This window comes from Electrona antarctica (genome assembly GCF_951216825.1).
Source record: "Electrona antarctica genome assembly, chromosome: 1".
In the NCBI taxonomy this organism is placed as follows: Eukaryota; Metazoa; Chordata; class Actinopteri; order Myctophiformes; family Myctophidae; genus Electrona; species Electrona antarctica.
The window spans coordinates 6,412,419-6,437,819 of record NC_136806.1 but is presented as its reverse complement, the minus strand read 5'-3'; the positions used below and the strand labels follow the sequence as shown (position 1 = coordinate 6,437,819).

At 46.4% G+C, this 25,401-nt stretch overlaps 1 protein-coding gene across 2 annotated transcripts in view; it reads left to right on the top strand.

The window, feature by feature from the left end:
* ctnnd2b (catenin (cadherin-associated protein), delta 2b) overlaps nucleotides 1–19,887 on the top strand; it is a 194,432-nt gene extending 174,545 nt beyond the window's left edge. The window contains exons 20-24 of one of the 2 annotated variants that reach the window (XM_079512052.1): nucleotides 421–505; nucleotides 778–904; nucleotides 7,726–7,854; nucleotides 17,522–17,598; nucleotides 18,962–19,887. In XM_079512052.1, coding sequence (XP_079368178.1) covers nucleotides 421–505; nucleotides 778–904; nucleotides 7,726–7,854; nucleotides 17,522–17,598; nucleotides 18,962–19,246 — 703 coding nt within the window. In that variant the 3' untranslated portion in view covers nucleotides 19,247–19,887. The remainder of the gene's footprint in view (nucleotides 1–420; nucleotides 506–777; nucleotides 905–7,725; nucleotides 7,855–17,521; nucleotides 17,599–18,961) is intronic. The other variant, XM_079512053.1, reaches the window with a different exon arrangement.
* The last annotated feature ends 5,514 nt before the right edge of the window (nucleotides 19,888–25,401 follow it).

Genomic DNA, 25,401 nt, shown 5'->3' with positions numbered 1-25,401 from the left:
GTTCATTCCTCCCTGGCCTGTTGCACTGGTTCATTCCTCCCTGGCCTGTTCACTGGTTCATTCCTCCCTGTCCTGTTGCACTGGTTCATTCCTCCCTGGCCTGTTCACTGGTTCATTCCTCCCTGTCCTGTTGCACTGGTTCATTCCTCCCTGGCCTGTTCACTGGTTCATTCCTCCCTGTCCTGTTGCACTGGTTCATTCCTCCCTGGCCTGTTCACTGGTTCATTCCTCCCTGTCCTGTTGCACTGGTTCATTCCTCCCTGGCCTGTTCACTGGTTCATTCCTCCCTGTCCTGTTGCACTGGTTCATTCCTCCCTGGCCTGTTGCACTCGTTCATTCCTCCCTGGCCTGTTCACTCGTTCATTCCTCCCTGGCCTGTTGCACTCGTTCATTCCTCCCTGGCCTGTTCACTCGTTCCAGGCACACCCCGAAGGTGGTGAAGGCAGCGTCCCAAGTCCTCAACAGCATGTGGCAGTACAGGGACCTGCGCAGCCTCTACAAAAAGGTATACAGACAATGTATCACATTATAATGAAAGAGACATTGATATATGTCATTGAATACATTCATTTATTGTACCGTCGGGGGACATATAGATGAGAAACTGTAAACAGGGGGATGATAATACAGTATTGATTAGGATTCATTATTATTCCAATGTAGTAAAATGTGCAGTTATTCCAAACATTATGATATAATATCATGTCACATCACCGGCCCTCTCCTCTCCTCTCCTCTCCTCTCCTCTCCTCTCCTCTCCTCTCCTCTCCTCTCCAGGATGGTTATTCCCAGTACCACTTCGTAGGCTCCTCCTCAACGATAGAGCGAGACAGACAGCGTCCGTACTCCTCGTCCCGAACGCCCTCCATCTCTCCCGTGAGATCCTCGCCCAACAATCGATCAGGTGAGAGTATAGTTCCCTCTGACTGGAGGAGCATCTCCTCCTGCAAGGTTTTTATAGCTAGCTAAAACTAACGAAATAACAGAAATTATATTAACCCATTTTGGGCGGGAACCCTTTTGGTGTTTTAAGCATTATGTTATACTTTAGCTATTGAAAAATAGCAGATCTACAAGCTCATAGCACGCCACCGAGGTCTGCTATTTTTGAAAAGTCGTGAAAATGTGGCTCAAATCTTTGAATATATATTTCAGAGCGAACATTTTTAACTAAAATATTGGCTTCTGGGGGGTCCCTGGAACAACATATTTTCAGATGGGGGTCTGCGGCCAAGATAATTCTGGGGGTCCTTGACATGAAAAAGGTTGAGCACCACTGACATGGAAACATGGGTTTTTCAGAAAAATGTTAGGATTTAGAAGCCTTTTTTTATCGACTTCAGTCCAAAATGGGTGAAAAAAATGTTTTTAACTGAAGTCTCCATGGTGCTGAGTCACCATGTCTCACTCTCCATCCATGTAAAGGTGCTGAGTCACCCTGTCTCACTCTCCATCCATGTGGAAGGTGCTGAGTCACCCTGTCTCACTCTCCATCCATGTGGAAGGTGCTGAGTCACCATGTCTCACTCTCCATCCATGTGGAAGGTGCTGAGTCTCCATGTCTCACTCTCCATCCATGTAAAGGTGCTGAGTCACCATGTCTCACTCTCCATCCATGTGGAAGGTGCTGAGTCACCCTGTCTCACTCTCCATCCATGTGGAAGGTGCTGAGTCACCATGTCTCACTCTCCATCCATGTGGAAGGTGCTGAGTCACCATGTCTCACTCTCCGTCCATGTGGAAGGTGCTGAGTCTCCATGTCTCACTCTCCATCCATGTAAAGGTGCTGAGTCACCATGTCTCACTCTCCATCCATGTGGAAGGTGCTGAGTCACCCTGTCTCACTCTCCATCCATGTGGAAGGTGCTGAGTCACCATGTCTCACTCTCCGTCCATGTGGAAGGTGCTGAGTCACCATGTCTCACTCTCCATCCATGTGGAAGGTGCTGAGTCACCATGTCTCACTCTCCATCCATGTGGAAGGTGCTGAGTCACCATGTCTCACTCTCCATCCATGTGGAAGGTGCTGAGTCATCATGTCTCACTCTCCATCCATGTGGAAGGTGCTGAGTCACCATGTCTCACTCTCCATCCATGTGGAAGGTGCTGAGTCACCATGTCTCACTCTCCATCCATGTGGAAGGTGCTGAGTCTCCATGTCTCACTCTCCGTCCATGTAAAGGTGCTGAGTCACCCTGTCTCACTCTCCATCCATGTGGAAGGTGCTGAGTCACCATGTCTCACTCTCCGTCCATGTGGAAGGTGCTGAGTCACCATGTCTCACTCTCCATCCATGTGGAAGGTGCTGAGTCACCATGTCTCACTCTCCGTCCATGTGGAAGGTGCTGAGTCACCATGTCTCACTCTCCATCCATGAGGAAGGTGATGAGTCATCCTGTCTCACTCTCCATCCATGAGGAAGGTGATGAGTCATCCTGTCTCACTCTCCATCCATGAGGAAGGTGATGAGTCATCCTGTCTCACTCTCCGTCCATGTGGAAGGTGCTGAGTCACCATGTCTCACTCTCCATCCATGTGGAAGGTGCTGAGTCACCCTGTCTCACTCTCCATCCATGTGGAAGGTGCTGAGTCACCATGTCTCACTCTCCGTCCATGTGGAAGGTGCTGAGTCACCTTGTCTCACTCTCCATCCATGTGGAAGGTGCTGAGTCACCATGTCTCACTCTCCATCCATGTGGAAGGTGCTGAGTCACCTTGTCTCACTCTCCATCCATGTGGAAGGTGCTGAGTCACCATGTCTCACTCTCCGTCCATGTGGAAGGTGCTGAGTCACCATGTCTCACTCTCCATCCATGTGGAAGGTGCTGAGTCACCATGTCTCACTCTCCATCCATGTAAAGGTGCTGAGTCACCATGTCTCACTCTCCATCCATGTGGAAGGTGCTGAGTCACCATGTCTCACTCTCCATCCATGAGGAAGGTGCTGAGTCATCCTGTCTCACTCTCCATCCATGAGGAAGGTGCTGAGTCATCCTGTCTCACTCTCCATCCATGTGGAAGGTGCTGAGTCACCATGTCTCACTCTCCATCCATGTGGAAGGTGCTGAGTCACCATGTCTCACTCTCCATCCATGTGGAAGGTGCTGAGTCACCATGTCTCACTCTCCATCCATGTGGAAGGTGCTGAGTCACCATGTCTCACTCTCCATCCATGTAAAGGTGCTGAGTCACCATGTCTCACTCTCCATCCATGAGGAAGGTGCTGATGATTTATGCACTGGGGTGGCTTCGGTGTAGATTTTGTCGACTAACCCATTTTTTTTTTTTTTTTAATCTTCTAAATCCTCCAGTTTTCTGAAACAAATATTTTCACGATTTTTCAAAAATAGCAGACCTACAAGCTTGTAGCGCGCCACCGAGTGGCGCGCTATGAGCTTGTAGATCTGCTATTTTTCAATAGCTAAATTATAACATAATGTTTAAAACACCAAAAGGGGTTCCCGCCCAAAATGGGCCGACGAAAGATTTCCGTCGACCATACCTTTTTTCACTGACGAAAACTGAATGGAAACTAAATTAAAACTAACCTATGATGACTAAAACTATAAAGACTAAATATATCGACAATTCCATCAACAAATAAAAACTAGACTAAAATGTTAGACAAGGACTAGTGGACAAGAGATCCAGTATAAGTAAAAGTAATTTATATTAAATTTACACTTGGTTGCATGCATCGGCCATTACGACGGCATCAAGGCCCGCCAAAATCAGTGTTGGGCAATATTATATATATTATAGGAGAATAATATGTTACGTATTACTTAAGTCATTACATTACCTATTACTTGGAATCAAGAGAAGAGTAATATAGTTAGCCTACATATACAAGTAAGACGCGTACACGCGAAGTGTTGTGGCAGTCTGACACACACATGTACACACACACACCCCCACACACACACACACACACACACACACACACACACACACACACACACACACACACACACACACACACACACACACACACACACACACACACACCTCTGTTCCAATTTTAGTTCGTATTGGTTTGCTCCCAATCTTTTGACCTCTGGTGGCGGGCGGGTGGTGTTACAGCGTGACACACAGACTCACTTCGTTCGCAAATTACTTTATATTACTTTTCAACCGGGCCCCTTCCACCCGCAAAACAACACAATCTGTTTAGCCAGCTCCTTTTAGAACTGAATCCAATTCATTGGAATAAGAAGTCTCCAATCAGCCAAACTGAATAATTGCAGGATAATTATAAAACAAAATAGTCAACAGTCTCTCATCAGTGTTTTTCTGCTGCATATTCCAACATTCAACATCAACAATCTGAACTGCTCACACATGGCTGCAGCATACATGAATTACAAACAATAAAATAAAGCAATAATAAAGGTCTCTGACCTTTTTGAGGGAGCCTAGTCTCTCAAGTCAGACTGTTGACTCACATTCAATTTCAAGGAAAAAGATGGCACTGCTATTCCTTTATTATTTGCCGATGGGTTCTCAGATTGGAGGCAGCCTGATCATTGGACCTCAAAGGTATTTGATGAATGGATCTAAATGAGGCAGAGTCAACTGTGCATAAATGGTGCATTTATATAAATGGTGCATTTATATAGCGCTTTTATCCAAAGCACTTTACATAGATTGAGGGTAAGGGTTAACCTCTCGTCTACAACAATACACCCTGCAGCGACAAGCCAATTCTTCAGATAGTCTCCATTTAATGACCCAGCGGTATCTCTATTCTCTACTGAAATCCAGTCTGTTGTTTGCCTGTGTGTGTGTGTGTGTGTGTGTGGGAGGGGGGGGGGGGGGGGGGGGTGGGGGGGGGGGCTCCGTGTTTCTCTTGCATCTTTAAAGTTTGTATTTGTCGCTGTGGAAAGTGTTTTTTTTAGCCCACGCAAACGTATATTAATATATTTGGCATCTTTGACAGACAAGAATGTCAAATAATAGCGAAACATTTCTCTGTCATGTTCCGCCACTCTCTGATCTTTCTGTCTCCACTGAGTTGATGTTTGGAGCAGTGTTGTTTTTGGCGACAGATTTTGATTTTAGTTTTAGTCATAGTCTCTTGAATAGTTTTCATTTAGTTTTAGTCACATTTTAGTCACCTGGAATGTTTTAGTGTTAGTCTAGTTTTAGTCGACTAAATATCATAAGATTTTAGTCGACAAAATCTGCAGTTGATTTAGTCGACTAAAATGCTAAAATTTAGTCGACTAAAATGCTAAAATGCTCACACGCGTTGTGAGCTTGTAGATCGGCTATTTTCAGCATGCAACCAAGTGTAAAATGACTTATCTTGTCCACTAGTCCCTTCCTAACATTTTAGTCTAGTTTTTATTTGTTGAAGAAATTGTCAGTATCTTTAGTCTTAGTTTTAGTCATCATAGCTTAGTTTTTATTTATTTTCCATTTAGTTTTCGTCAGTGAAAAAAGGTAGTTGACGAACATTTTTCGCCTTAGTCTTAGTTTACTAAATCAACACTGGTTTGGAGCAGTCTATGTTTGGAAGTGAAGCCAGTGTGGCGGTCGCATACGCTATACGTCATAACTGTGTGCAGGCTATAAAGAACAGATCTACAAGCTACAATGCACCTCTGTTTTTACCCGTTGATAGCTTGTAGATCCATTCTATTTTTGCATGCCATGCAACAACTTGCTACTATGAGTGCATAACTGAACGAATGAACAAAAACAAATGACGCTCATTTGTTTTTGTCATTGAGTAACGCAGTGTGTTTTGGCAGAGTAAATATAATATTACTATTTCATTTCATTATACTATACTTGTTACTGGGAAAAGTAATAATATTACAGTAATATATTACTAGTAACTCATTAATGCCCAACACTGGCCAAAATCTTATCATGTTTAGTCGACTAAAACTAGACAAACACTAAAACATTCCAGGTGACCAAATTTGACTAAAAACTAAATGAAAACTATTCAAAAGACTATGACTAAAACTATAAAAATCAAAATTTGCTGCCAAAAACAACACACGCGTCAGATCACACGACAAATTGTGAGCTTGTAGATTAGCTGTTTTAACGAGTTATCGTATGACTAAGTAAACATGGTTTAAGTTGTCATGCTCCTCCGAGGGGACTGAAGTCTCTAAGGACATAATATCCACACTGCGCTCAATTAAACCATCGTTAAACAATAGAGAAGCGCCGTAGGCCGATGAGCCTCGGCTTGGTGCGTGCGTGCGTGCGTGCGTGCGTGCGTGCGTGCGTGCGTGCGTGCGGGCGGGCGGGCGGGCGTGCGTGCGTGCGTGCGGGCGTGCGTGCGTGCGGCGGGCGGTGGAAAGGGGTTTATTGAACTGGAGGATTTTATAGGAAGCTGGCCCCTCGCAGCACTGCATTAATGACCAAATGAACCGGTGCAAGTTGGATAATGATACAGAGAGAGAGAGAGAGGGGGGGGGAGAGAGAGAGAGGGGGGGGGAGAGAGAGAGAGGGGGGGGGAGAGAGAGAGAGAGAGGGGGGGGTGGGGAGGGAGAGAGAGAGAGAGAGAGAGAGAGAGAGAGAGAGAGAGAGAGAGAGAGAGAGAGAGAGAGAGAGAGAGAGAGAGAGAGAGAAGCCAGGGGGGGGGGGGGGGGGGGGGGGGGCTAGTGAAGAAAAAAAAGTGAAACATTTTAACACAGATCTGGCAATAAAGGAAATCCATGGGGATATAAAGGCTGACAATTACATATTAATGTGGGGGTCCTTGACATGAACATATAATACGCTCAAGCAAAAAGACAGCAACTAGTGACTTCACAGAAAAACAAGCCCAGCGTCGCTTACAATAATAAGCGGACATGGCAACGCTGTACTGTAAGCCAATGACAGCACAGATGCAGCGCTAATACAATATTTACTCTGTCTCAGATGGATGCTGGTCAACCGAGGGTGAGAGAGAGTCTGCTGTGTGTGTGCGTGTGTGCGTGTGTGTGTGTGTGTGTGTGTGTGTGTGTGTGTGTGTGTGTGTGTGTGTGTGTGTGTGTGTGTGTGTGCGTGTGCGTGTGCGTGTGCGTGTGTGTGTGTGTGTGTGTGTGGTAAAGAGATAAAGTAATGTGACTAGTCATTTAATTATACAGACGACTCCTCCAGTTGAATCTCACAATTAATTTTACATTGATGATTAACTTAACCCATTCTGGGCGGGAACCCCTTTTGGTGTTTTAACTAATTATTATGTTATACGTTAGCTATTGAAAAATAGCAGATCTACAAGCTCATAGCGCGCCACCGAGTGGCGCGCTATGAGCTTGTAGGTCTGCTATTTTTGAAAAGTCGTGAAAATGTGGCACAAATCTTTGAATATATATTTCAGAGCGAACATTTTTAACTAAAATATTGGCTTCTGGGGGGGGGGGGGGGGGGTGGTCCCTGGAACTACATATTTTGAGATGGGGGTCCGTGGCCCAATAGAGATAATTCTGGGGGTCCTTGACATGAAAAAGGTTGAGTAACACTGACATAGAAACATATTAGGATTTAGAAGCCGCCCCTTTTTTTAAATCGACCTCAGTCCAAAATGGGTTAATGACGGGTTGTGTGTGTGTGTGTGTGTGTGTGTGTGTGTGTGTGTGTGTGTGTGTGTGTGTGTGTGTGTGTGTGTGTGTGTGTGTGTGTGTGTGTGTGTGTGTGTGTGTGTGTGTGTGTGTGTGTGTGTGTGTGTGTGTGTGTGTGTGTGTGTGTGTGTGTGTGTGTGTGTGTGTGCAGTGAGTGCTCCCGCCTCCCCCAGGGAGATGATGGCGCTGAAGGAGAGGAAAGCGGACTACGAGTCGACGGGCAATGCCAGTTACCATGGCAACAAGGGCGAGCACACTTCCAGGAAGGATGCCATGGCTGGTAGGACACACACACAGTGACACACACTGCTATCCACACATAAACACACACACACTGACACACACTGCTATCCACACATAAACACACACACACACTGCTATCCACACATAAACACACACACACTGACACACACTGCTATCCACACATAAACACACACACACTGACACACACTGCTATCCACACATAAACACACACACTGACACACACTGCTATCCACACATAAACACACACACACACTGCTATCCACACATAAACACACACACACTGACACACACTGCTATCCACACATAAACACACACACACTGACACACACTGCTATCCACACATAAACACACACACACACTGCTATCCACACATAAACACACACACACTGACACACACTGCTATCCACACATAAACACACACACACTGACACACACTGCTATCCACACATAAACACACACACTGACACACACTGCTATCCACACATAAACACACACACAGTGACACACACTGCTATCCACACATAAACACACACACACAGTGACACACACTGCTATCCACACATAAACACACACACACAGTGACACACACTGCTATCCACACACAAACACACACACAGGGACACACACTGCTATCCACACATAAACACACACACACAGTGACACACACTGCTATCCACACATAAACACACACACACAGTGACACACACTGCTATCCACACACAAACACACACACAGGGACACACACTGCTATCCACACATAAACACACACACACACTGACACACACTGCTATCCACACATAAACACACACACACAGTGACACACACTGACACACACTGCTATCCACACATAAACACACACACACACAGTGACACACACTGCTATCCACACATAAACACACACACACACTGACACACACTGCTATCCACACATAAACACACACACACACACTGACACACACTGCTATCCACACATAAACACACACACACAGTGACACACACTGACACACACTGCTATCCACACATAAACACACACACACACAGTGACACACACTGCTATCCACACATAAACACACACACACACACTGACACACACTGCTATCCACACATAAACACACACACACAGTGACACACACTGACACACACTGCTATCCACACATAAACACACACACACACTGACACACACTGCTATCCACACATAAACACACACACACACTGACACACACTGCTATCCACACATAAACACACACACACACTGCTATCCACACATAAACACACACACAGTGACACACACTGCTATCCACACATAAACACACACACAGTGACACACACTGCTATCCACACATAAACACACACACACACTGACACACACTGCTATCCACACATAAACACACACACACACTGACACACACTGCTATCCACACATAAACACACACACACTGACACACACTGCTATCCACACATAAACACACACACACACTGACACACACTGCTATCCACACATAAACACACACACAGTGACACACACTGCTATCCACACATAAACACACACACACTGACACACACTGCTATCCACACATAAACACACACACAGTGACACACACTGCTATCCACACATAAACACACACACACTGACACACACTGCTATCCACACACACACTGACACACACTGCTATCCACACATAAACACACACACAGTGACACACACTGCTATCCACACATAAACACACACACACTGACACACACTGCTATCCACACATAAACACACACACAGTGACACACACTGCTATCCACACATAAACACACACACACTGACACACACTGCTATCCACACATAAACACACACACAGTGACACACACTGCTATCCACACATAAACACACACACACTGACACACACTGCTATCCACACACACACTGACACACACTGCTATCCACACATAAACACACACACAGTGACACACACTGCTATCCACACATAAACACACACACACTGACACACACTGCTATCCACACATAAACACACACACAGTGACACACACTGCTATCCACACATAAACACACACACAGTGACACACACTGCTATCCACACATAAACACACACACAGTGACACACACTGCTATCCACACATAAACACACACACAGTGACACACACTGCTATCCACACACACACTGACACACACTGCTATCCACACATAAACACACACACAGTGACACACACTGCTATCCACACATAAACACACACACAGTGACACACACTGCTATCCACACATAAACACACACACAGTGACACACACTGCTATCCACACATAAACACACACACTGACACACACTGCTATCCACACATAAACACACACACACTGACACACACTGCTATCCACACATAAACACACACACACTGACACACACTGCTATCCACACATAAACACACACACTGACACACACTGCTATCCACACATAAACACACACACACTGACACACACTGCTATCCACACATAAACACACACACACACAGTGACACACACTGCTATCCACACATAAACACACACACACTGACACACACTGCTATCCACACATAAACACACACACACTGACACACACTGCTATCCACACATAAACACACACACACTGACACACACTGCTATCCACACATAAACACACACACAGTGACACACACTGCTATCCACACACAAACACACACACACACTGACACACACTGCTATCCACACATAAACACACACACACTGACACACACTGCTATCCACACACAAACACACACACACACTGACACACACTGCTATCCACACACAAACACACACACACAGTGACACACACTGCTATCCACACATAAACACACACACACTGACACACACTGCTATACACACATAAACACACACACACTGACACACACTGCTATCCACACATAAACACACACACACTGACACACACTGCTATCCACACATAAACACACACACAGTGACACACACTGCTATCCACACATAAACACACACACACTGACACACACTGCTATCCACACATAAACACACACACACACACAGTGACACACACTGCTATCCACACATAAACACACACACACTGACACACTGCTATACACACATAAACACACACACACTGACACACACTGCTATCCACACATAAACACACACACACTGACACACACTGCTATCCACACATAAACACACACAGTGACACACACTGCTATCCACACATAAACACACACACAGTGACACACACTGCTATCCACACATAAACACACACACACAGTGACACACACTGCTATCCACACATCAACACACACACACACACTGACACACACTGCTATCCACACATAAACACACACACACTGACACACACTGCTATCCACACATAAACACACACACACTGACACACACTGCTATCCACACATAAACACACACACACACTGACACACACTGCTATCCACACACAAACACACACACAGTGACACACACTGCTATCCACACATAAACACACACACACACTGACACACACTGCTATCCACACATAAACACACACACACTGACACACACTGCTATCCACACATAAACACACACACACTGCTATCCACACATAAACACACACACACTGCTATCCACACACAAACACACACACAGTGACACACACTGCTATCCACACATAAACACACACACACTGACACACACTGCTATCCACACATAAACACACACACACTGACACACACTGCTATCCACACACAAACACACACACAGTGACACACACTGCTATCCACACATAAACACACACACACTGACACACACTGCTATCCACACATAAACACACACACACTGACACACACTGCTATCCACACATAAACACACACACACTGACACACACTGCTATCCACACATAAACACACACACACTGACACACACTGCTATCCACACATAAACACACACACACACTGACACACACTGCTATCCACACACAAACACACACACAGTGACACACACTGCTATCCACACACAAACACACACACAGTGACACACACTGCTATCCACACATAAACACACACACAGTGACACACACTGACACACACTGCTATCCACACATAAACACACACACAGTGACACACACTGCTATCCACACATAAACACACACACACGGACACACACTGCTATCCACACATAAACACACACACACTGACACACACTGCTATCCACACATAAACACACACACACACTGACACACACTGCTATCCACACATAAACACACACACACTGACACACACTGCTATCCACACATAAACACACACACACGGACACACACTGCTATCCACACACAAACACACACACACGGACACACACTGCTATCCACACATAAACACACACACACTGACACACACTGCTATCCACACATAAACACACACACAGTGACACACACTGCTATCCACACATAAACACACACACACTGACACACACTGCTATCCACACATAAACACACACACAGTGACACACACTGCTATCCACACACAAACACACACACACGGACACACACTGCTATCCACACATAAACACACACACAGTGACACACACTGCTATCCACACATAAACACACACACACGGACACACACTGCTATCCACACATAAACACACACACACTGACACACACTGCTATCCACACATAAACACACACACACAGTGACACACACTGCTATCCACACATAAACACACACACAGTGACACACACTGCTATCCACACATAAACACACACACACACACACACACTGACACACACTGCTATCCACACATAAACACACACACACACACTGACACACACTGCTATCCACACATAAACACACACACAGTGACACACACTGCTATCCACACATAAACACACACACACACACACTGACACACACTGCTATCCACACATAAACACACACACACACACTGACACACACTGCTATCCACACATAAACACACACACACACACTGACACACACTGCTATCCACACATAAACACACACACACTGCTATCCACACATAAACACACACACAGTGACACACACTGCTATCCACACATAAACACACACACACTGACACACACTGCTATCCACACACAAACACACACACACACACACTGACACACACTGCTATCCACACACAAACACACACACACAGTGACACACACTGCTATCCACACATAAACACACACACACTGCTATCCACACATAAACACACACACACTGCTATCCACACATAAACACACACACACTGCTATCCACACATAAACACACACACACTGCTATCCACACATAAACACACACACACTGCTATCCACACATAAACACACACACACTGCTATCCACACATAAACACACACACACTGCTATCCACACATAAACACACACACTGACACACACTGCTATAAACACACGTACACAGTGACACACACTGCTATCCACACACAAACGCACGCACACACACACGCACACACACACAGTAGTCATTACACAAACACTTTGATAAAACACTGCCACTCAGCTCAGGGGGCCTTTGTAGACGTCGCACCACTTTTCTCCCTTTTACTGCTGCACACGCACGCGCACACACACGCGCACACACACATGCGCACACGCACACACAGATTGTCAGTTTCCCGCGGATGTGACACATTGTGAGATGTGAGCTTAAAGTACTTTTTTTTTTGTCGTGTGACGAAGCGTAAGTTAAGCAGCAGCAGCAGCAGCAGTAGTCAGTGTGAGGATGAATGTTGTGTACAGTCAGTGTGCTGTGCTGGACGCCAACCCAATGTTGTGTACAGTCAGTGTGCTGTGCTGGACGCCAACCCAATGTTGTGTACAGTCAGTGTGCTGTGCTGGACACCAACCCAATGTTGTGTACAGTCAGTGTGCTGTGCTGGACGCCAACCTAATGTTGTGTACAGTCAGTGTGCTGTGCTGGACACCAACCCAATGTTGTGTACAGTCAGTGTGCTGTGCTGGACACCAACCCAATGTTGTGTACAGTCAGTGTGCTGTGCTGGACGCCAACCTAATGTTGTGTACAGTCAGTGTGCTGTGCTGGACGCCAACCCAATGTTGTGTACAGTCAGTGTGCTGTGCTGGACGCCAACCTAATGTTGTGTACAGTCAGTGTGCTGTGCTGGACGCCAACCCAATGTTGTGTACAGTCAGTGTGCTGTGCTGGACGCCAACCCAATGTTGTGTACAGTCAGTGTGCTGTGCTGGACGCCAACCCAAATCTGTTCTAATGTTGTGTACAGTCAGTGTGCTGTGCTGGACACCAACCCAATGTTGTGTACAGTCAGTGTGCTGTGCTGGACACCAACCCAATGTTGTGTACAGTCAGTGTGCTGTGCTGGACACCAACCCAATGTTGTGTACAGTCAGTGTGCTGTGCTGGACACCAACCCAATGTTGTGTACAGTCAGTGTGCTGTGCTGGACACCAACCCAATGTTGTGTACAGTCAGTGTGCTGTGCTGGACACCAACCCAATGTTGTGTACAGTCAGTGTGCTGTGCTGGACACCAACCCAATGTTGTGTACAGTCAGTGTGCTGTGCTGGACGCCAACCCAATGTTGTGTACAGTCAGTGTGCTGTGCTGGACGCCAACCCAAATCTGTTCTAATGTTGTGTACAGTCAGTGTGCAGTGCTGGACGCCAACCCAAATCTGGTCTAAATATGTTGGTCTCTGGAGTCAGACGGTTGACTCACACCACGTTCAGACGCTTCTGCCATACAGTCTGGGTAGCAGAGCGGCTCAGAGCCTCAGCCTGATGGTCTGTCTAGTGGTTAAGATGTTGGACTTCCACGCGGGAGACCCGAGTTAGAATCCCGGGCGTTACATTGATGCCGTGACCCGGAACGGGTTTCCCAGTGGGAGGAGGTTGTAGTAACTAGTTACTTTTGGAATATACAGTTGGAGGCCATCGATATTGTCCTTTTCTTTTTGCTGAGGTTTGCGTGATCTGCGCAAAAGGACAGTTAACCCATTTCGGGCGGGAACCCCTTTTGGTGTTTTAAACATTATGTTATAATTTAGCTATTGAAAAATAGCAGATCTACAAGCTCATAGCGCGCCACTCGGTGGCGCGCTATGTAGGCTTGTAGGTCTGCTATTTTTGAAAAATCGTGAAAATATTTATTTCAGAAAACTGGGGGATTTAGAAGGATTTTTTAAAATTTTGAGGTCAGGCCTAAATGGGTCAAATGATAAGGGACAATATCGGTGGCACCCAACTGTAGCGATTCAGGAGTCCCGGGCTGGTGTTCGCTATGGCTATAGCGTACTCTCAGCATACTCTCAGCGTACTCTCAGCATACTCTCAGCGTACTCTCAGCGTACTCTCAGCGTACTCTCAGCATACTCTCAGCGTACTCTCAGCATACTCTCAGCATACTCTCAGCGTACTCTCAGCATACTCTCAGCGTACTCTCAGCGTACTCTCAGCGTACTCTCAGCATACTCTCAGCGTACTCTCAGCATACTCTCAGCGTACTCTCAGCATACTCTCAGCATACTCTCAGCGTACTCTCAGCGTACTCTCAGCATACTCTCAGCGTACTCTCAGCGTACTCTCAGCATACTCTCAGCGTACTCTCAGCGTACTCTCAGCGTACTCTCAGCATACTCTCAGCGTACTCTCAGCGTACTCTCAGCATACTCTCAGCGTACTCTCAGCGTACTCTCAGCGTACTCTCAGCATACTCTCAGCGTACTCTCAGCGTACTCTCAGCGTACTCTCAGCGTACTCTCAGCGTACTCTCAGCGTACTCTCTAGCGTACTCTCTAGCGTGTCTCTCTAGTTTAGGTGTGAACATTGCGGCGCCGACGCCGACGCCACAGGGAGGTGTTGTTGAGGGCTTGATTCAGAGATGCTTGACCTCCCTGCAGCTCAGCCTCCCAGCTGTGTCAAAGGCCAGGTGGCCTAATTCACTGCTTTCAATCCTCCCGCCCAGTGCTGCACAATTTATCAAAAAGAGTTTGCGATCTAGATTCAGACACCTAGTCTCTATCTGTACTAGCCTGGCTAATAAGCCAGACTCAAATCACACTGTCGTGTGGTATTTGAGTCTGGAGATGCTGTGTATGGATCTTGTTTCCCGGGGGGGCGGGTTCAAACATTTTCTCTTTGACGCAATTGGTCAGAGCTACTGTCAGTCAAAGGTCTCAAGCATTGAACGTCACTGTACCAAAGCCCGCCCATATTGCATACCGTGTCCCGATTGGCCACACCAGTTCTCTGGTGTAGGAAATGGGCGTACAATTGAGCCTCTCCAGACCGTAATCCACCGGCAGGCAATTTTTTTTTTGCCAACGGCTGATTCGGTCTGGTTTATTAGCCAGGCGATGTCTGGACGGCTGTCTGTGTACGTCTGTAATACACGTAACTCGAGAACCCAGTGGCGTGCACAGATAGACACTAGGGGGTGCTAGAGCACCCCCTGCCCTTTTGGCAATGTGCCCTTTTTTCTTATTTTTTTTTTATTTTTCAAAAATAGCAGACCTACAAGTTCATAGCGCGCCACTCGGTGGCGCGCTATGAGCTTGTAGATCTGCTATTTTTCAATAGCTAAAGCATAACATAATGCTAACACCAAAAGGGGTTCCCGCCCAAAATGGATTAAGGCAACCGGCCGGTTCCACGCGCTGCACAAGGTGCCCTTTTTTAACTTGAGCACCTGCCCCTCTAAATGTCTGTGCACGCCACTGCGAGAACCGTTTGCCCCACCGACTTCAAATTCGACACACGCGTTCCACACCACCACAGGGGGTGCAGTGGCCGGTGTCGAGTCGGTCACCACTCCATATTTGGACATGCCTGACACAGAACTCCATAAGCTGGCCTGTTCTAACATCACAACGGTTCTGGACAGGGCCCCTGCCCAGTGTCCATATATGGAGCTGGCCTGTTCTGACATCATTCTGACGTCTGCATAGACTCCATATTTGGGCATGCCTGACAAAGAACTTCATATATGGGCATAACAGGGACACAGACATAATATCTGGGTGGGGCATGGGCAACTTGCATCGTTCCAAGTAGACCAGTGCCCAATTGGCACCGCTCTAGTTTCTATAATTTGAGCAAGAATTGAGCAGCAATAGTTGGCTGTCCAATTAGTTTTAGTTGCTATTGTATTTTTGCTACAAGAGAGAGGAGACTTTAAGAGAGGTTTATGTCAAGCACTTCGATGTTTTCTGTGTAATGAAGCCACAGTAGTTGGTTCCAGGTGCCACATTTTGAATTCTCTCTCTCTCTCTCTGGTCCCATACTTTGGAATAATCTTCCAACCCACATCAAGGTTACCCTGGAGATTTTTAAATCTAACCTGAAAACACACCTTTAGTCTGGCTTTTAATTTAGTGTGAAGTTTTTAGTGTTTATTGTTGTTCATTGTTTTGTTTTTGTTGTTATTTTGTTGGTTTTGGCCTGTTTTCTTTCGATTGTATTACTGTACATGTTTTATTATTGCACTGTGATAGACTACGGTCTACCTACTTTGGAAAGCAATTTGGGTCAACTGCTGTTGTTTTTAAATGTGCTATATAAATAAAATTGACTTGACTTGACTCTCTCTCCTCTCTCTCTCTCTCTCTCTCTCTCTCTCTCTCTCTCTCCCTCTCTCTCCCCCCCCCCCCCCCCCCCCCCCCCCCCCGCAGGTCAAATCTCTGGAGGGTCTTCAACGTTGCACAGAGGAGCGTATGTTTCCCCTACTGACGACCTCAAGTATAACCAGGTAAAGGTTTCCCCTACTGACGACCTCAAGTATAACCAGGTAAAGGTTTCCCCTACTGACGACCTCAAGTATAACCAGGTAAAGGTGAACACTGATGCCTGCCAGTCACAATGTGAGACAGGGTCTCAATATGTGGGACGCCTGAAAAGTCTTGGAAATGAGGGACTGTCCCACGCAAAGAGGGACATCTGGTCACCCTAAGAGAGAGAGAGAGAGAGAGAGAGAGTTCTCGGTGATTATTATCTTTTTGCTTGTGCAACTTCTGCTGCCATTTCTCAGGGAGGAATGGAATTGAATTACATTCTAATTATTGTAGATATTTAATCTCTCTGTAGTGTGAGTTTCCTGTGTTATTTCTCACACTAACATCTTATAATCTGCAGTAAACCGCCTCGCAGGGCCCCATGGGTATTAATAAAGCTACACACCAAACGGACACGACCAAGTCTTTGCCACGGACACATTGGGCCCTATTTTGAGTGTCTTAACACAATCAGTGCCGGAAGTCCTTCAAAATAGGAGCTCTGGGGTGCCGGAACAACATGGCCGCTTTTACTCGGAAACCCATGACCCAGAAACAATCCACTAAAAAAAGTTTACTTTACATAGCTAGCTTACATTGCGATCGTTTTAGTTTATACGATATATGATCCAAAAAGCGTTCATATTTTGCTGGAGAGACGGATGAGGAGCAGAAATGAAGCGCCAGTATATCGATCCGTTCAACACCACGGAGAGCGCCCTGGATTAGGAGAGACGAGTCATTCTTTCCGCCGCGTTAGCGGCTAAGTCAATGGTAAGCAGCGAATTGAAGTGGACTCGGCCCCAGACTTTTTATTTCTCCCTGGAAATAAAAACGTCTGGGTTTCCGAGGCTAACCTAGAGAAACAAACACGTTTGGGGTTTCGGCACGCAGGCCTTCCTCAGCGTTTCAAACTAGAGTATGTCAAAGAAGACATATATAGGCTAGCCAAGCGACAGATCACAGCTGGGTCTCATTTGTGAAATCAATTCACTCACAGTTCATACAATGTAATAAGTTTCACTTAAGTTTCACAGGACTAGGGGTCACCAACATAACATGTCCATACACGGACACAATGGGCCGTATTTTGTGTGTCATAAGTAATAGGTCTTATTACTTAACTTAAGACCTGGAGGCGTGGCCAATGCTGTTTAGCTATTTTGAGTGGCCAAACAGCATTGGCCACACCTCCAGGTCTTAAGTCAAGTCATAAAACCTGGTTCTTAATAAAGACACTCATAAGAAACTATACTTAAGAGAGTGCGGATATTCCCCTTTTTTTCTCTGGTCCTCTCGCATCCTTCTCACACGCATGCTGTGCTGTCGTGTGTCCACCAGGTGTCCTCGCAGGGCATGCCCTCGGAGCCCTACCCGCCCTTCCAGAACCCGCCCCCGCCCGGCAGCGTCAGCATCGTGGGTAACTACGGCGACGAGCAGCAGGTGTTCTACGAGGACCAGGTGCCCTGCGTGGGCGGCCGCCCACCGCCCGGCGGCGACATCATGCACCTCCAGGGCCTCAAGTCCACAGGCAACTACGTGGACTTCTACTCGGCGTCGCGGCCGTACAGCGAGCTCAACTACGAGACCAGCCACTACCCGGCCTCGCCGGACTCCTGGGTCTGACGAGACCCGCCCGCTACCCCGGCCCATCGCCGGGACTCCTGGGTCTGACGAGACCCGCCCGCTACCCCCGACCACCGCCGGGACTCCTGGATCTGGCGAGGAGGAAGAGGGAGGAAGGGGAAACTGGAGCGTGTGTGTGTGCGTGTGCGTGTGTGTCAGCAGGGGTGTAGCACCAAATTCTGGGCCCTGGTTGGGGGGGACAAGCATTCACTGTGGGGGGCAGGGCGCCCCCTATCAATGTTCTGTGCTCGAGAGCCCCAAGGCTTCCCACCTTGGGCCCTGTGTAGTAAATCAGTCCCACTTTCTGCCCCCCCTCTTGCTACACCCCTGTGTGTCAGTGCGGGGGGGGGGGGAGGGGGTGAGTGGATGGGAAACAAATATATGTGTGTTCCCTCCCCACCGCTCATAACCCCTCCCCCCCAACCAACCGTCCGTCCGTCCATTCGTCCGTCCGTCCCGAGACTCGCGAGGATTGCTCGTAGTTTAAGGCAAGAGGAGGAAAAAGATGCTACGTCATGCTGCCCTCCAGAGACACGTCTCTGAGGGAAGAGGATTGGGGGATGGGGGGGTGGGCTGTGCGTGTGCGTGTGTGTTTGTTGGGTGGGGGGGGTAGGACCAGAGAGGAGCGGCCCGGCCATGCATGTGCATGTTCAAAACCACCATCAAAACCAAACGGACACATTTTTTCTTCGGCGGAGCGCTCAAATGTTACGTTAGTTAGCGGAGAAATGGGCGTGTGTGTGTGTGTGTGTGTGTGTGTGGGGGGGGGGGGGGGGAGTGCTGGTGGGAGGACTTTTATTTTGAAAGAACGCGTTGAACATGTGTTGGAATGTGGAAGGACTTAGCGAGGAAGAAGGAAGATTGATGTAGAACTATACAGGGGAGAGAGAAAGAGAGAGAAAGAGAGAGGGAGAGAGAGAGGGGGGGGAGAGAGAGAGAGAGAGAGAGAGAGAGAGAGAGAGAGAGCGAGAGAGAGAGAGAGAGAGAGAGCGGAGAGAAGGGAGGGAGAGCGGAGAGAAGGGCTAAATATAAGATTTTAGTCGCCTAATCTACAGTTGATATTGTCGACTGAAATGTATTGTGGCGGACCACGATGGCGTCGTAATGCCTGACTTTACACTTGGTTTCATGCTGAAAAAAGCTGATCTACAAGTCATCTGCAATTTAACCCATTTTGACCTGAGATCAGATTCTAAAAATGTCTGACAGTTTCCTGAAAAAGCTATGTTTCTATGTCAGTCGTTCAAAAATAGCAGACCTACAAGCTCGTAGCGCGCCACTCGGTGGCGCGCTATGAGCTTGTAGATCTGCTATTTTTCAATAGCTAAAGCATAACATAATGCTAACACCAAAAGGGGTTCCCACCCAAAATTGATTAAGTGGTATAAAAGTCAATCAGATATATAGTATAATATAGTTTTTTCATATTGATGACAGGCCTAAACATTCTCCCCTTCCTCCCTACACACACACAGGAACAGTTTTGACATAATTCAAATGTTCCCCTTATACGGACAAGATCGGTATATCGGCCGATCGTGAGAATAACAATCGGTGATCAGGATCGGCCCCCAAAAACCTGATCGGAAAAAACACCTCAAGACAAAATCAACACTGGAGAGAGAAAGAGAGAGAGAGGGAGATAGAAAGAAAGAGTGAGAGAGAGACAGAGAGTGAGAGAGGGAGAGATAGAAAGAGTGAGTGAGAGAGGGAGATGGATGAATGGACAAGGAATGAGGGATGAGGGATGGATTGAAGGCAGGCTAATTATGCAAGGTCGCGGTGAAGAGGAGCGGTATCGGAGTGCGAGCGGAGCGCATCGGCCACTGACTTATTGGTCGGGAGGGGAGGGGGCTGCGAAAAAATGACGTCAAGCTAAACGAAACTGTAAAGTCTGTGACATTATACAGTAGTACAGTAACCAACTAACCATGGAGGCTTTTTTAGTAATGTGAAGCACAACATACAGATATAGGATAATAGTTGTCTGTCACACACACACAAAAAAAGAACATTTTGTTTTTGATTTTCTTTCCTGCAGGCTTCTGTGTCACATGGTCCCCTCGATCTGTGTCACATGGTCCCCTCGATCTGTGTCACATGGTCCCCTCGATCTGTGTCACATGGTCCCCTCGATCTGTGTCACATGGTCCCCTCGATCTCCTCTTCTGTGTCACATGGTCCCCTCGATCTCCTCGAAGGGGCAAAAAAAAAAAAAAAAGACACAGACTTTCAGACTTATTTTTGGGGCCATTTGTAAGATTTTTTTATTTGGATTTATTTCGACTTTTTTAATTCTCAATTCTCTGGTTGTATAGTATTTGATGTACATTACGGAGAGGTGTTGTGTATACTTATACATTGCACTACTTTTCTGTGTGAGGCGGGGGGGGGGGGGGTCAGTTTCACTTTACTCTGTCCCACCCCCTCCAACCCCACACGCACACACAAGCGCGCGCAAGCACGCACGCACGCACACGTATGATATCCGCACACAATCCACCACCACCACCATGCAAAATCTCATAGTCATAAGCTTTTTTTTGACACCGAATGGTTTCAGTGGGTCGCTAAAAGGATTTGACATGTGGATATGTATGTATGTGACGGTGCTTCTTCCACTGCCCTGCAGATAGATGTATTATTACTCCTTACTGTGTAGCACATCACGGACAGCAGAATATGACATACCTGCCAAAATGGCCCCTTATTAGAGGTTCATACGGTTTTGAGGGTGGAACTGCGCCCCTTTTACGAGTTTCCCCAATACCGCCTTTTTCTACACCCCACGAGCCCATTTCCCTCACCACCACCACCACCATCATCTTCTACACCTCACGAGCCCATTTCCCTCACCACCACCACCATCATCTTCTTCACACTAGCTTTAGTTTGTCGGTGGCAAACATTTACACAGCAAAAGGCCCATTGTGTTCGACCGACGAGCCCATCTCTCTCTACGAGTATAAAACTGTGTTCATTATGTCTGTTTTTTTGTTCTTTTTTAAACGTGCCAAACGTGGATGGTGAACTTCACCTCCCCCACACCCCCCACACCCCCCGGCTTCCGCCCAAGAGCCGAGGATTGGGTGAAAGTAAAAAATGTGTGCGGGGAGTTCAGACGAGACTTAATTTCGACAGAACGTCACGTGTTCTGTATACATCATGATGCCAGTTTGTATAAATGCGTTGTTTTTGTTGTTGCCGTTGTTGTTGTTTTATAATTTTTCTGTTTCTTTTTTAAAAAACAATCTGTGTTTTACTGGGATAAAACCTCTTTAACCGTCTCTAACTGCACCACTAAGGACTTGAAACAAACATGGACGGAGGAGTTGACTGTGAACGGGCGGAGCCTCACTTCCTCCAAAGCTGTATAAAATTAGATGATTTCTGTGTTGTAAAATAATCAATGTTCAAAGTTAAAAAAAAGAAAACGAAAAAATGAAAAAAAACTAAAAACTTTTTTTTTTTCGGAGATGGGTGGCAATTCTATGTTCATGGTAGACAAAGCTGTTAATAGAGTATGGATATATATTATATAAATATAAATATATATACTTTTTATGTGCAGATGTGGATGTCACCTATAGCGGCAACATTATGGAATTGTTTAAAAAAGAAAACCTAAAAAAAAAAAGACGAGACAACGAACATGTTAGGAGTTTTTGTTCACAGTTTATTTTCTGGTCTTCACACTGAAACTGTTGACTGTGTGTAGTTGATAATGTCGTTGCCGACAGTAGCGCGGGGTCGACCAGGGCCCAGCGGTCATCCATCCTATAGACGACGTCTCTGAAGTGACGTAGCGCGGGGTCGACCAGGGCCCGGCGGTCAAAGACGTCTCTAAACATACTGTGTAGAACAAAAACAAACAGGTGCTAACAACTATAGCGCCGTCACGAATCCATTACACATTTTAAGTGGATGATTAATTGTGTTTTTTGACGTTTGGAAATTGGAACAGATTAGAAATTGCATTTCTGTTTGCCAATTAGACTTCGTAATAAAAAAGTGCACAGGGCAGATATGACATAACTGAAAAATTACAAAAAATTACTGACATTTTTTATTAATTTTATACTAGTAAAAATAGCGGAAATAGCTGATGTAGAAGCTTATGACATGTCATGAAGTGACGCGTTGTAGGCTTGTAGATCAGCTATTTCTCCTTTTTTTTTTAAATGAACATCTTTCAACATTGGAACAATTATGACGATTATGACAAAACAATTGCAATTCAAATCATTGCGATTAGACCATTATGTAATACGACCATAATTAGACCATTGTGTAATACGTGTAGGCTATCTGAAAGTGTTTACAGAATGTTCCCTTCCCCATTGATGACCAGCCTAACACAATGATGCCCCGTCGCGCACACACACACACACACACACACACACACACACACACACACACACACACACACACACACACACACACACACACACACACAGGGATGTTGTCCACCATAACAAATTGTTGTCCCCCCCCCCTGCCCCCGCCCCAATGCATGATAGGCATACTATAGAGTTTCGTATTCTGATCAATTGGTCTTTTTTTCTAATTAAATTCAGCATCAAAGTGCACCAGTGTATGCATGAGTCGTAGTATGTTGTCCCCCGCCGTCGATCAATCTGAAGTTGAGCGGCACGTTGAAAAGAAAATAATGAGTTATGAAAACATTTTGTCAGCAGCAGACCCTGGTCCTCCCCTACCTATCTTACAGATGTTTAGAGGTCCTAGAAGACCTTACAGATGTTTAGAGGTCCTAGAAGAAGAGGTCACCTTTCCAATGCTTGAAAGATCTATGAACTTTACGATGATGCAACATCTGTCTCTCTCTCTCTCTCTACCCGACCCCCCCCCCCCACACCGAAAACACTGGACGGAAAAAGCAGAACATATCCTACTTGTTTTAAATGATTATCAAGCGTCTGGAAAAACGTTATTAAATTATGACGTCCCTTTGTGAAACCGTAGGCGAGGGAGAAATCCTTGACATGCTGTAAAGAGCTGTATGTACTGTATGTATGGAGATATTGACGTCGGTAACCTTTTTGTTGCTAGACAAAAGAAAATGTGTTTTAAAAAGAAAAAAGAACAAAAAAAATGTGAATCTTTCTATTGCCTCGAACAGATTGCAACTTATGCTCCAAGAAATATAAACGGACCACCGATGAGCCTTTGGTTTCGGGAGTCGTTTGTTCTGTGGGTTTCTCAAAGTGCCAGGGGTCCTAATTGTTCTGTGGGTTTCTCAAAGTGCCAGGGGTCCTAACTGTTCTGTGGGTTTCTCAAAGTGCCAGCTGGGGTCCTAATTGTTCTGTGGGTTTCTCAAAGTGCCAGGGGTCCTAACTGTTCTGTGGGTTTCTCAAAGTGCCAGCTGGGGTCCTAATTGTTCTGTGGGTTTCTCAAAGTGCCAGGGGTCCTAATTGTTCTGTGGGTTTCTCAAAGTGCCAGGGGTCCTAATTGTTCTGTGGGTTTCTCAAAGTGCCAGGGGTCCTAATTGTTCTGTGGGTTTCTCAAAGTGCCAGGGGTCCTAACTGTTCTGTGGGTTTCTCAAAGTGCCAGGGGTCCTAACTGTTCTGTGGGTTTCTCAAAGTGCCAGGGGTCCTAACTGTTCTGTGGGTTTCTCAAAGTGCCAGCTGGGGTCCTAATGGTTCTGTGGGTTTCTCAAAGTGCCAGGGGTCCTAACTTTTCTGTGGGTTTCTCAAAGTGCCAGCAGGGGTCCTAACTGTTCTGTGGGTTTCTCAAAGTGCCAGGGGTCCTAACTGTTCTGTGGGTTTCTCAAAGTGCCAGCTGGGGTCCTAATGGTTCTGTGGGTTTCTCAAAGTGCCAGGTGTCCTAACTTTTCTGTGGGTTTCTCAAAGTGCCAGGTGTCCTAACTTTTCTGTGGGTTTCTCAAAGTGCCAGGGGTCCTAATTGTTCTGTGGGTTTCTCAAAGTGCCAGGGGTCCTAATTGTTCTGTGGGTTTCTCAAAGTGCCAGGGGTCCTAATTGTTCTGTGGGTTTCTCAAAGTGCCAGGGGTCCTAACTGTTCTGTGGGTTTCTCAAAGTGCCAGGGGTCCTAACTGTTCTGTGGGTTTCTCAAAGTGCCAGGGGTCCTAACTGTTCTGTGGGTTTCTCAAAGTGCCAGCTGGGGTCCTAATGGTTCTG